This window comes from Nicotiana tomentosiformis, chromosome 6 (assembly GCF_000390325.3).
Source record: "Nicotiana tomentosiformis chromosome 6, ASM39032v3, whole genome shotgun sequence".
In the NCBI taxonomy this organism is placed as follows: Eukaryota; Viridiplantae; Streptophyta; class Magnoliopsida; order Solanales; family Solanaceae; genus Nicotiana; species Nicotiana tomentosiformis.
In genome coordinates this window covers 98340506-98353575 of record NC_090817.1, presented here as the reverse complement: position 1 = coordinate 98353575, position 13070 = coordinate 98340506, and the positions used below count along the sequence as shown (strand labels likewise).

The 13070-nt window shown below is 37.1% G+C and overlaps 1 protein-coding gene across 1 annotated transcript; it reads left to right on the top strand.

The window, feature by feature from the left end:
- Positions 1-3143: 3143 nt before the first annotated feature.
- LOC104088175 (chitinase 4-like) lies at positions 3144-4880 on the top strand. The gene is made up of 2 exons (XM_009592816.4): positions 3144-3693; positions 4300-4880. Exons 1-2 carry the CDS (start codon positions 3282-3284, stop codon positions 4710-4712), a joined length of 825 nt encoding a protein of 274 aa, XP_009591111.1. The 5' UTR covers positions 3144-3281; the 3' UTR covers positions 4713-4880.
- The last annotated feature ends 8190 nt before the right edge of the window (positions 4881-13070 follow it).

The window sequence follows — 13070 nt, the reverse complement described above, 5'->3', positions numbered from 1 at the left end:
AAGGTTGACATTAGAAAAGCCTATGGCTCGGTAGAATGGAGCTTCCTGAAGCAACTACTGATTGAGTTTGGGATTCCACATAAGATGGTGTGTCTGATCATGGAGTGTGTAACCACAGTAAGCTATACACTGCTGATTAATGGTGGTATGACAACTAGCTTCCAAGCAAAGAAAGGTCTAAGGCAAGGGGATCATATGTCACCATACCTCTTTGTGTTTGTAACAGAATACCTAAATAGAGCATTAAAGCAGTTACAAAGTGTCCAAAATTTCAACTATTATCATAAATGCTCTAAGCAACACATCACTCATATCTGTTTTGCTGATGACCTGCTACTGTGTTGTAGAGCAGACGAAATTTCAATGCAACTCCTGATGAAATACTTTGAACACTTCTCATCTGTATCATGACTTAAAGCTAATATGGAGAAGAGCTCCCTGTACATTGCTGGAGTCACAACTGAATTCAGACAATAACTCTTAGCTGAACTCCACTTCTCCCTTGGCAGCCTTCCTTTCAAATACCTAGGAGTACCATTATCTGCTACAAAACTGACTATCAACCAATGTATGCCTTTGGTGGAAAAAATTATGGCAAGGGTCAGATGTTGGTCCTCTAAATTTCTATCCTATGCAGGAAGACTTCAATTGATAAAAAGTGTTTTGTTTGAGATTCAAACCTACTGGGCTCAGATCTTTCTACTTCCAAAAAAAGTAGTTAAACTTGTCACAACAGTCTGCAGGAACTTCCTCTGGCATGGCACAAATGAGAATGTGAACATAGCACTCATTGCCTAGGAAACACAATGCCAACCAAGATCTACTGGTGGACTGAATATTCTCAATTTTACCCTGTGGAGTAGAGCTGCAATATTGAAGCTGTTGTGGATAATTTCTCAAAAAAAAGATACACTTTGGGTCCAATGGATACAACATCAATACATAAAGGGCAAAGACTTAAAGGAAACAAAAACACCAAGACAAGCAAGCTCGGTGGTTAGAAAGATATTTGAGGCTAGACAATGGCTAGCACCTAATATAGATAGAATATAGACTTATGCACCATATGCCAAATTCAGCATTAAGAAAGCCTATATGGACAATCTCCCTCAATATCCAAAAGTCTATTGAAAAAGCTTGATTCTCAGTAAAGGCATGATACCAAAGCATCAATTCATTCTGTGGATGGCTCTTCAACAAAGACTGGCAACAATAGATATAATACAACAATGGGGAATACAAGTGCAGAGTGAATATGTGCTATGCTCAACAGATGCAGAGGAAATACTCACTCACCTGTTCTTTGAGTGCAGCTATTCCAAGACTATATGGCATAAACTACTTCAATGGATAGGAATGCAGAGGCAAGTGAGATCATGGAATGAAGAACTAGCATGACTGGCAAACATAACAAGAAGCAAACACCCAAGAGCTGTCATCATTGCCTTCATATTTGCAGCCACAGTCTACCATGTTTGGATGGAAAGAAACAGTAGAAGATTTCAACAATTGAAGAAAATAACTACAGAAAGACTGAAAGAAATAGCTCTACAATTACATATTGTAGGACAACGATACTCCAAATGGCAGAATAAATTAGATAGATTGAGAGGTTACCCAGACTAGGAGTAGCTACCAGTAAATCCTTGTCTCTACAACTGATACCCTCCCTAGAAGGTGAGCAGTTATAGAGCTTGGAACTGGAAGTAGCTAGTTTAGCGAGAGTTTTCATAGTTATTCTTGTATGATCCTGTCTCTAGAGTCCAGTGAGCAGGTGTGCTTGTAAATAATTATACTTGGTTGAATAAAAAATTTTCATTTAACCCAAAAAAAACATTAATCCACTTAAATCAAATTGAATCTAAATGCAAACTAGGCCTAATTAGCCTTTAACTAACTCAAAATAATTAAAATTAAACTAATAACCTAGCCAAAAATGCAAAAGACACAACTAGTGTAATTTTATTATTATTTTTAATTTTTATTATTATTAATTTTCGTTTAAAGATACTACTACGTGCAATTAAAGGCTAATGATGCAATCAAAATCTAGGAAAAATTCAATGAACAAAAAATAATTATGATTGGCTTTAAAACATTACTAATGATGCAATGTGGGAAAATAATCTATTAATGCAATAAAATGCAATCAAATAAACCAACAAAATTCCTAAAAGTTCTACGAAAAGCACTTAAAACTATTTTTGACTTTTTAGGAGCGATTTTATATGTCGAGCAAAAATTACGTGCTCACATCCAATAAATTTCGATGAATAATTTAATTCGATAGAAAAACCCTTGAAAAGAAGAGTTTTTGTTTTTTTCATATTTTGGGGACATTCCCCTAAGATCATCCCCACAAAGTCTCTTTTGTGTCAATCATCCCTTTTTATCATTGTAGTCACCCAATCATTCTTCATAATTCCGAAAAACTTTGTCAATAATTGGGTTGGGTGTATCACATATGAAATAGTTGAAATTAACGTAGCGTAAAATAGAAACCATCAAAATTTACCTATTAATAATTGCTTGCCAGGCGACCTGACGTTCCTTTAGTTCCAAGCTTAATGTTTTAAGGTGCAAAGTTATCAACACTAGAGTTGAATATGATATTTAATTACATTCGAATCTCTAAGGAAGTGAAAAAATATCATTCTGAAATTCAAAGTTAAGTTCCATGCAAATTCTAAAGTAATTCTAATATGTCATAAAAAAATTTATTCATGAAAATAAACATTATTGTATTTATCGAAAACTAGAATCAGACAATGCATATATACATATAAACACAAATACAAATAGTATATAAGATGATTTAATTGTACGAATATTAAACTCTTTTATCTTGTACGAATTATAATACTTTGTACGAATTATAATACTAGCCACAAATACTAACATTAGCATTTATCTTGTCAAGGGACGCTTAGTCGCTTCTGAACAACCTGAAATAAGAGAGAACTTACCATTAATTCTTAAAACTTAAAGGTAGGTCTTTGCACATTTATCAAAAAGCGTCAAGGGGTTCTTGTGATCAACTAATCTTTTTTAATAGATAGAGTGTTAGGCAGACCCTACGAGTTATGACAAAACCATATCCTTCCTAATAAAGTGCAATACTCAAACTAATCTAAAGTGCATCTATACCTATAAAGTTCACATTAAAGTTGCTGAAATATTAAACAATTTTCAACATTATTACCGGCTCAGTCTTTTTGCTTCTATAAATACTTCTATGCTTTAGTCTTTCCTCCATATCCAGTCTAGTTCCTCGCTGAAAAATGATTAACTGTGGTTCAAGAAAGCACTTCTTTTTATTTATTTATATTATAGCCATATTTATTCCAAAATTAATCTTGGCTCAAAACTGTGGGTGTGCGGAAGGTTTGTGCTGCAGCAGATGGGGTTATTGTGGCACTGGAAATGCATATTGTGGTCAAGGCTGTAAAGGGGGGCCTTGTTTTATTACAGAAAACTATGGAATTTCATCAGTTTCTCAAATTGTTTCTGAACCATTTTTCAATGGAATTGCTAATCAAGCTGCTCCAAACTGTGAAGGCAAAGGATTTTACACAAGATCTGCCTTTCTTGAAGCTCTCAGGTCTTATCCTCTATTTGCAACTGCTGGTTCTTCTGATGATAATAAGCGTGAAATTGCTGCTTTCTTTGCTCATGTTACCCATGAGACTGGACGTGAGTCTTTTTCCTTACAACCTTCTCCTGTTTGTTACCTCTTTTTAATTTAAGTTTGTATATACTAATAGCGGAAAAGAAATTAATACTATGATATCACATAATTAATGCAGCGGTGGATCTACTGAATAAGCTGTGGTTTCATCTGAACCAAGCTTTGGCTTGACTTATTGATACATAGGATTTGAACTTATGATCTACAGCTATTTTTGAACCTCTTTGTTACTACTTGAGGGGAGTCAACAACTTGCACATAATAAAAAAAAAACAAAGAGATCATTTTTTTTGGGGAAAAAAAAAAGAGATCATTTATATATGAACGATGTAACTTTTTTTAAAAGGGATTCGATTGAATCCTCTTGCCAACACATATATAGCTCTGACACTGGTTGTAATAGGTCATTTATTATGTCATGCAGATCTATACTGGCCATAAAAGTTACATAGACTTAATTTTTAAGTGACTTGATTGTATAAACTGTTCGTTACAATCTTGTATACTATGGCACACATTTTCACGACTACATGACAACTTCCATATAACATTATATAGCAATTTTACGCAACTCACACTACAGTTTCTTTTTCTTTTTTCACTTTATGCAGAAATGTGCTATAGAAATGAGATAAATGGTGCATCTAGGGACTATTGTGACGAGACAAATAAAGAGTACCCTTGTGTCCTCGGCAAGAAATATTACGGCCGTGGACCGATACAATTGTCATGGAATTTCAACTATGGACCGGCGGGGAAAGACATCGGATTCGATGGCGTAAACGACCCCGATATCGTGGCTAGAGACAGTCTCATAGCATTCAAAACTGCGTTTTGGTATTGGATGAATAATTGCCATTCTCTCATAACTTCTGGCCATGGTTTCGGGGCGACTATTCGAGCCATTAATGGTCCGCTTGAGTGTAATGGTGGAAATCCAGAGCCTGTTGCCAGAAGGATTCAATATTACACTGAGTATTGTCAGCAACTTGGTGTAGATACTGGGAATAATCTCACTTGTTAGGAGTCTTGAAAAAGGTTAAGTTTTCAGGATATGATATATATATGTTAATTCTATGGTGACTGAATTAGTAAAGACTAGAAAATGGAAATTTAGTCGGTTTATTCCTATATAAGGAATTGTAATGTAATGCAAATTTCATTTAAGAGCGAATTAAAGGAAATTACTATATGAGTTTGATTCAGTACAAAACATGTGCTCACGTCCCAACTGGATACACCCATCTTCATGGTCATAAGTGTTATCAAAGACAAAAAAAGCAAAAACATTTTAAGATCTGTTGGGGTTTTAAGTTCAAAGCGCATTTAAAACGTTGGTTTTAATGAAGAAAGGCGAGAAAAACTACAAAACTAATATCTATAAGCGTGTATTAACAAAGAAATTGAAGAAAATTTACGATTAAGTGAAATATCAATTGCTTAGTGTTAACTCTTCAGGATTACGACGCTCATTAGCAAAGAAAAATATGCCTTAGTACCTTGCTGACAATACTGTCCACTAAGCGAGGCGAAGTAATCAACATGTTTTGAGCCGCGCTTCAGCCTTATGGGCACTTTTAGCGCACCTTTGATAATACGGATAGTGATGAGATTCATCTTTGAGATGCAAGTACAGCACTAACCGTTTTGATCATTATGACATCTTGAATTTGCAGAGTAATTCTCTCGAAAAAAAAGAAATAAGAAACGAATCTTCATCATTTTCATCACCATTGGTTTTGAGCGTTATACACAAATTCAGTAATACTTCATTTAGTTTTCTGAGTTACTATATATATCAAAGTTTCACGTACTATTTTTCAAAACAAAAGCACAAGTTAATGAGCAAGATTTAAGAAATTAAATCCTGCCATGAAAAAAACAAAAAAAGAAGAAAGAATAAATGAAGTAACCAGTCTTCATGCTATTAAAATACATGAAACAATAGACAAATTTGTCATTCATTATTTGAGATCTTTATTAATTTCAACCAACAACTAAAGAAAATTTCAATAGAACAATTGTTCTTATTATGTATATATTATGTATAGTCACATACTCCTAATTATGTTGTAAAATTTTTCTAATAGCTCCAGCTTGAGAATTGCTAATAGCCGCCTCCTCAACCTCGCAAATACAATGTTCATTCTGGCAAAATGGGGTCGCGCCACGGCAAAAATCAAAGCAATCTTTAGCTGTTTTGCATGGTTCACCTATGAATACCGAACCTTCCACACTCTGTAAGCCTATAAAAGTCAAATTTTTATCATAAAATACTACAAATTTTTATATTTAAGTAAAGATAACACAAAAATACCAAACGCATGTAAAATATAATGTCACTAGACAAATAGTACCATTTTATAGGCCATCTTATAGCAAAGCCAGGTTAGAAGAAATATGGTAAGTTGCAGCTCCTAACCCAAACTAGTTTAGATTGCCTTGTCCTTTGTTTGGTTACTAAGTTTGGGATAAGTTTTTCCATGATTAAAAATAGTACCGGGATAACTTATATCTATCAGAGAGTGGAATAGTAATTTAAAGATAAGTTATTCAGGATGAAGCAGTAAAATTGACAACCCAAAGATTAATGCAACATACCAAACAATAAGTAAAAAATAAAACCAGGATAATTAATCCCAGCATAACTAATCGCGGGATAACTTGTGTTCAAACCAAATGACCCGACATAGTACTATTTAAACCTGGATCTAATCTATATGCACTTATTATTATGAGGACATACAAGCCTTTAACTAGAACAAAATATTCTTCTAAAACATCAAATTTAGTGCAAACTATACCAAAAACAAATAAACTTTAATATCAAACTTGGTATACTGTAGGGATAATCTTGCAACCATTTGATAGATCATATCCTGAAAATAATCTTAAAAAGGTTTTGATATGCCTTTGCCTAAAGAAGTCCCTGAAATCATAGATCTTTAGGAATAATGCTGTGTGAACATGAATTTTTACTCAGAATCCAAACATTAAATACAAAATATTAATTTTATGTTAAGCATACAAACATATCTGCAACTTTGATTTCCATTTGAATGAGAGTAAAGTGGGAGAAATACCTATTGTGATAAGCATCACACAAACCATGGAAAACAAAGTGATGGACGATATCTTCCTCATTGCCATGTTGAAAAGTGTAGAACAAATTCGTGACTAGTTGAAACTTACAAAAATACCTATCCCTTTTTTTGCTATATGTAGTTTTGAGGACCGTTCCAATTTAAAGTTAATAAAATCTGAAATGACTTTAAGAAGAATGGCAAGTAATTTGTTTACGATAATATGAGGAAGTAAGAAATCAATTTGGTTTCCATAGTACGACACAACCATTTTCCTAATAGTGATGAAGCAATATCTAGTTACAGGTGCAATTATAATATAATCACTAGCATATTTAACTTACTAAAATAAAGAAAAGGAAAAAAAAAGTCAAAAGATGTGTAGACTAATGAATTTTTACTGTAAAATAAGACGGATTACATGAGTGTGAAAATCTCTTTTAGTCAAAATATAAGAGTTTCCTTTTGTGAAGATTTTTTAACCAAGTGTATTTTGTTTTTGAGAACATCTACAAGTGTTTTCTGACTTTATTTTTTGTCGATAATAGTTTTAGAATACAATTTTTAATCTTAATTTCTTTTGGTTAATCAATATATATGTATATATTATTTTATACAAATTTTTATATTGCTTTTGCAATTTCCTAATTTTCCACTCAAAATAATTGTAGAAAGATAGAGTAACGTGCTGGGCTTGAGTTAACATACTTTGAATCAAATGTATTATAGTTGATACTCTCATTTAGCTGAACCTCTAACCGGATGCAAATTTTAAGCAAGTTTTCAATTACTATCCAATGTGTCACGACCCAAAATCCACTATAGGTCGTGATGGCGCCTAACGCCGCCTTCAGGCAAGCCAACAGTAATTTATCCATTTAATTACTCATTTTATTACTTTCGAAATAATAGTTTTTAATAATGAAGGAGATTTATATTTACCCGTAAAACGGTACAATTAAATTTGTTCGTGGTTTCTAGACAAGTGAATTAATTTGATCCAAAAAATAATGAAATAACTGATGAAATATAAAATATTCTGCCTTAAAATGTAGATGAAATGACAGAGCTGACGAGTCCGGGAACAGGGTTTCCGGGCACAATAATGATGAGATCAAAGAGCGAGAAGGCAAAATTGTATTAAAATTCTGTATAGAATGTAGTGTAAGTTAACCAGAAAATTTGTCTCCCTTGCAATGATCATTTAGCTTATTATTTATAGCTATGAAGAAGGTACTAGGGTCGTGCCCTTCTTTAATGTCAATTATGAGGAGCATTGATGAAGACGTAACTGTGAACATAAATGCCAAATTTTTTATAACGGGCCGTTGCTTTTAATGCTGTGGAATATTTCTCATTGAATACTACCGGGTGCAGAGTATTCAATACCTTCATAAACGTTATCTTTTCCGGTGACACACGGGATAACTGCGTCCGATTTTTCGTCCTCCCGGCTTAGGTTCTACGCGTCCCCTTCTTGGGTGGCCACGTGCCATAACATATTTTATCTAATACAGATAGCTCCCTGCTTTCCGGTGACATAACTTTGTGTTACCGAAAAGTTGGTAGAAATATTCTTTTGGCGGGAATTACTATAATTCCTTTTGAAGGCAACTGAAGGCTGATTAGACGCCTGTCTCTACACAATTAATGCCCCGAACACGCGTCTTCCCATGATTTAGCACGGCTTTTGTCGGTTACCGAGGTAATCTTAGCCAAGGATTTAGCTGCCAAAACTTTACTTATACGTATTAACTTCCCCCCTTGTACTCCAACCTCCTTCATCTTATTTCGCCTACTGAGTCTTCATTTTCTTCAAATAGAAAAAATCCTTTATCTTTTTCGATGGCTTCCTCCTCAAAACATATTGGTTCTTCGAAAGGCAAAAATAAAACCGACGACTTTGTCTCTCCAACCGTAGACTCCATCATACCAAAAAGACTCAATACCGCAAAGGATTTTGAGGAGAAACTCCCTTCTGCTAACTCTCGTACATGGGTTGTTAGCAGGTACCCTTCCTCCATTTGTCCTTTCAGTATTCCTGCTGTGAAGGAAGATTGTCTTTGCCATGAATTGGATATCATCGCTTCCGGTCTATCAGAGTGAGTGACCCTTCCCAAGGAAGGTTTTACATACTTTTACACGTATCCCTTTACTTTGGGTGCGTTTTCTTTGAGTGGAGAGCTTGATTCTATGATTACGGAATTTTGCCTCCGCTATCAGGTGTGTTTGGCAAAGGTAAGTCCTTAAGTGTGGAGGACGGTTTCTTGTCTTCGACGCTTGTGCCAAGAAACTGGAGAGGAGCTAACATTAGCTCACATGATGAAGCTATACTCCCCCAAGATTTTTCGGGAGGGGGCGGGGGTATGATAAATCTCTGCAAACGAGGTCACCATGCTTTGTTGACTATCATGGATGATGATAATTACTGTGGGTGGACGGAATGGTTCATCGCGGTTGCCACTAGCAGTATTATTCCAACAACGGCTTCATACTTTCCGGCAGCTTGGAACCGCGCTCGTAACATCTCTAATATTCCTTCTTTCATTAACACATATTCTATGGCCGTGTTTTCATTCTTCGTATGTTTCAACAACTAGATGGGTCCCACAGGTGGTGAAAGTATTAGACCGGTGGGTTCAGAAAATTTTGGACATCACAATGCCCAAAACTCGCTTGTGGAAAGAGCTCTCCCCGAAATACGGGTGGAAGGCCAAAAATCATGGTAATTTGAACTTACCTCGCTTCCATCTTTCTCTGCTTTGCATATCGATTGAACCTTTCTGGCTTGTTTATGAAATTAGGTTTACCTACGAGCTCTGTTACTATCCCCGAGGAGGATGCTTTGGCTGATCCCGCTGATACAGCGAGGCTATTTCAGGAAGCTCTCACTCGAACATGTATCTCTGGGTATGTTTCGGGTGTAACCACATCTTCACGGAGTCCTCAGCCAGAAGATAAGCAACCAAAGAGAAGACGTTTCTACATGGTTAGGGAGAATAATAAGCGGGCGGAGACTGCTATCCCCGAGCTATCTCCGGTGGCGATGACGCCTGATCCTCCTTCCGGGCCGGTCATAGACACTGTGATGATTGATGACGATGAAGAAGCTAGTGATGAGGGAGCTTCTCTTTATAGAAGGCGATGACCCTTATCATCTCAATAGGATGCTCAACCTGTTGAGACATTCATACCAACCGAGGATGATGTCTCGGCACTTTGGGGAGAATTTGATTTGACAGATAATGCTAACTCCCGTTCTTGGGCCTCAATTATTGTGACCGGTACTGCAAGGCAGAGTACCAAGTCCTTGCTGTCTTCAGTTGGCGAGTACCCAACATCCAGTGCTGCTTTTAACATATATGTTTCTCATTCTTCTACCCCATCAGCTTTATCACCACCTTCTCCAACACCAGCAACTACTACATCTCTTCCATCTTAATCCATTCTTCCACCAGCAACATCATCTCCAGCTGCCATACCTGACCATGAAGAAGGCGTTCCTCTTCCACAGTCCCCAGTTCATGAAAATTTGGGGCAAAATTATGCTGCCCCTTCTGAAGATCCTCAGAGGAGGATGAATGTTACTCTTTTGGTCTGTACCGGGTGCAATCATCTTTCCCGGCCGGTGGGTCTTGCTAACTATCTGAAGACTTTGGCTTCAAAGAAGGATTGGGAAAAGATTCAAACACTCTCGGGAGAGTGTTTGTTGAACAATGCTATGCATAACGCCACAAAGTTACGTTTCTTTCTTCCTCTGTTATTTCTCCTACTTGAATGAATGTATTTTAAGTTTTACCTCTTTTTGTTTTGCAGGCCAACTTTCTTGCTTCTAAGGGCCTTCAAAGGCTGATTCGTGAGAAAGAAGGACTTACTTCTAAACGGGATCAGCTTTTGGTGGAACGAGACCAAACCATTCTCCATTTCTCAGAACTGGAAACCAGAGCCACCAAGGCCGTCATTTTGGAAGCTCGTTTGCAGCAAATCGAGCAAGAAGTGATAACCCTCAGCCAAGAAGTTGGCCCGCTGAGGGCTAGATTTGATGAAGCCAAGGCTAAATGGGCTGAAGTCCAAGACGCTATTCTTGCTGCAACCGAGTGCGAGGCTGCTGTTACTGGGAGGGTAACTAACTTTGAAGCAACCTTGAACTCCAAAGTCGAAGAGCTTGCTGCCGCAGGGGCGAAACATGCCCAGCTAGAAGAGAAGTATAGGAAAACTATCGAGTTAACAGGCTCTTTAGTTCAACTATTCGCGAGCTTGATAAGGCACGCGAGATTGAGTTAGCCACTAAGACTGGCCTTCCATCGAGGTCCGATATATTTGGCCCATCTGGTTCTAGTTCCGAATTTTCGGGAACTGAAGAAGAATCAGAGGGCGACGATTTTGAAGATCAGACTGGGGAAAATCTCGAGCCATCGGTGGAACCGTCTACCACTCCTGGGGACGCGGACACTTCTCTTTCTCCTGGGCCCGGAAGTACTGCAGTTTAGCTTTATTTGTCTTGTCCTGTTTTGTATTTCTTTTGGCATGTTCTTGTAAATGAAGACATACTTTTGCCGAAATGTTTGTTTGAGTCTTACTTTTGCTTGAATATTCGTGCAAGTTTTTTAACCCTTGTATTCTTTTAAGGATTTGGTGCATGTTTTTCTGTTCACATTTTTTTGTATGTGGTCTCGGATGCATTTTCTTCGAACTTTGTTTCCGAGAATTATCCTTTTTACGTGAGGTTTTCAATAAGTATTTGCGCAAGTTTGCTTTTTGCGTCCTTTTCATATGCAGCTTCGGGTGTATTTTTCCCCAATAGCATTTTTTATCCCGGGCATAAATTCTTTCGGAACCAGCCCTTTAACGTGAAGGTTTTTATAAGTATTTGTGCAAGTTTGCCTTTTGAGTTATTTTCATATGCGGCTTCGAGTGTATTTTTCCCCGATAGCATTTTTTATTCCAGGCATAAATTCTTCCGGAACCAAACCTTTAACGTGAGAGTTTTTATAAGAGAGGGCACTCTTATGTTTACGGTGCTCTTGAAAAAGACGTCTCATGTTCATTACGGCACTAACATTTGAAGTACTTGTTTAACTTTCAAATGAAAAAGTTAGTTCATCGTTTAAACAAGAAACAAGATAAAAGCAAAAGGATTTCATTTTATTCCTTTTATTTCAAAAAATACATAAGCATCTTGCTATGCAAAAAGAAATTGCCATTATATGTGGCTTTCTTGTACAACTTGTTTCTACGAGGCTGGTTGTGTAGTCCCCGGTCCCAATGAAGCATTTTTTTTCCGAATTTTCATTCCTGATTGATGTGGCAGTCATTGTTACCGTATCCTCATATTATTCCCCCAGTGTTCGAAGGTGGAGAGTGCGAATTGGAACACTGGAAGTCTTGCACCCTCGAAGGCTCCACCAATGAATTGCTAGGTAATCCTCCACTCAGAAACATACTTTGATTCCCCTTAGGAATCCATGCTATCGAGCGAAAGAATACCTAACAGTCCTCTAGTGGTTTGTGCTCGTAAACGGTCGGGTAACCTCTGCTCGGCAGCAAACTTAACTTCCCGGTGGGAATTTGATATCGAAGCAAAGATTATCTAATCATCTCCGAGTGGAAACTTATTTGTTTGCCTTGTTATCAAAGTTCTTATCACTGATGTCTTCGTAGTATGCTTTGTGTCGCTGCCTCGTTAAAAACCTTTCCAGAAAAACTCAATTGGGACAAAAACTAAACGAAGGGAAAAAAGTGCAGCACATACTTTCCGTTTGACTGTTATTCGTCAGCAGTAATATCTTTGGAGGTGAGCCACGTTCTAGTTGTTGGGCAACTTGTCTCCGTTCTGGTTCTCCAACTCGTACAATCATTTCCCATTGATAGCTGAAGACCGGTAAGGGTCTTCCCATGTTGAGCCTAACTTGCCCGCATTGAGTTCCCGGGTGTTTTGAGTTACCTTCCTCAAGACCAAGTCTCCTACTCTAAAATATCAGAGGTTGGATCTTTGATTATAATATCGCTCCATTCTTTGTTTCTGAGCTGCCATTCTTATATGTGCTAAGTCCCTACGCTCCTCGAGTAGCTCCAAGTTGATTAGCATTGCTTTGTTGTTCGATTCTTCGTCCGTATGGAAATACCTTAAGGTTGATTCCCCTACTTCCACTGGTATCAAAGCTTCTATGTCGTACAGAAGAGAAAAAGGGGTTTCACCTGTGCTTGACTTGGCCGTTGTTTGGTAGGCCCATAGAACCCCAGGTAATTCTTCGGGCCAGTTGCCTTTTGTCACTTCCAACCTTTTCTTGAGATTTTGA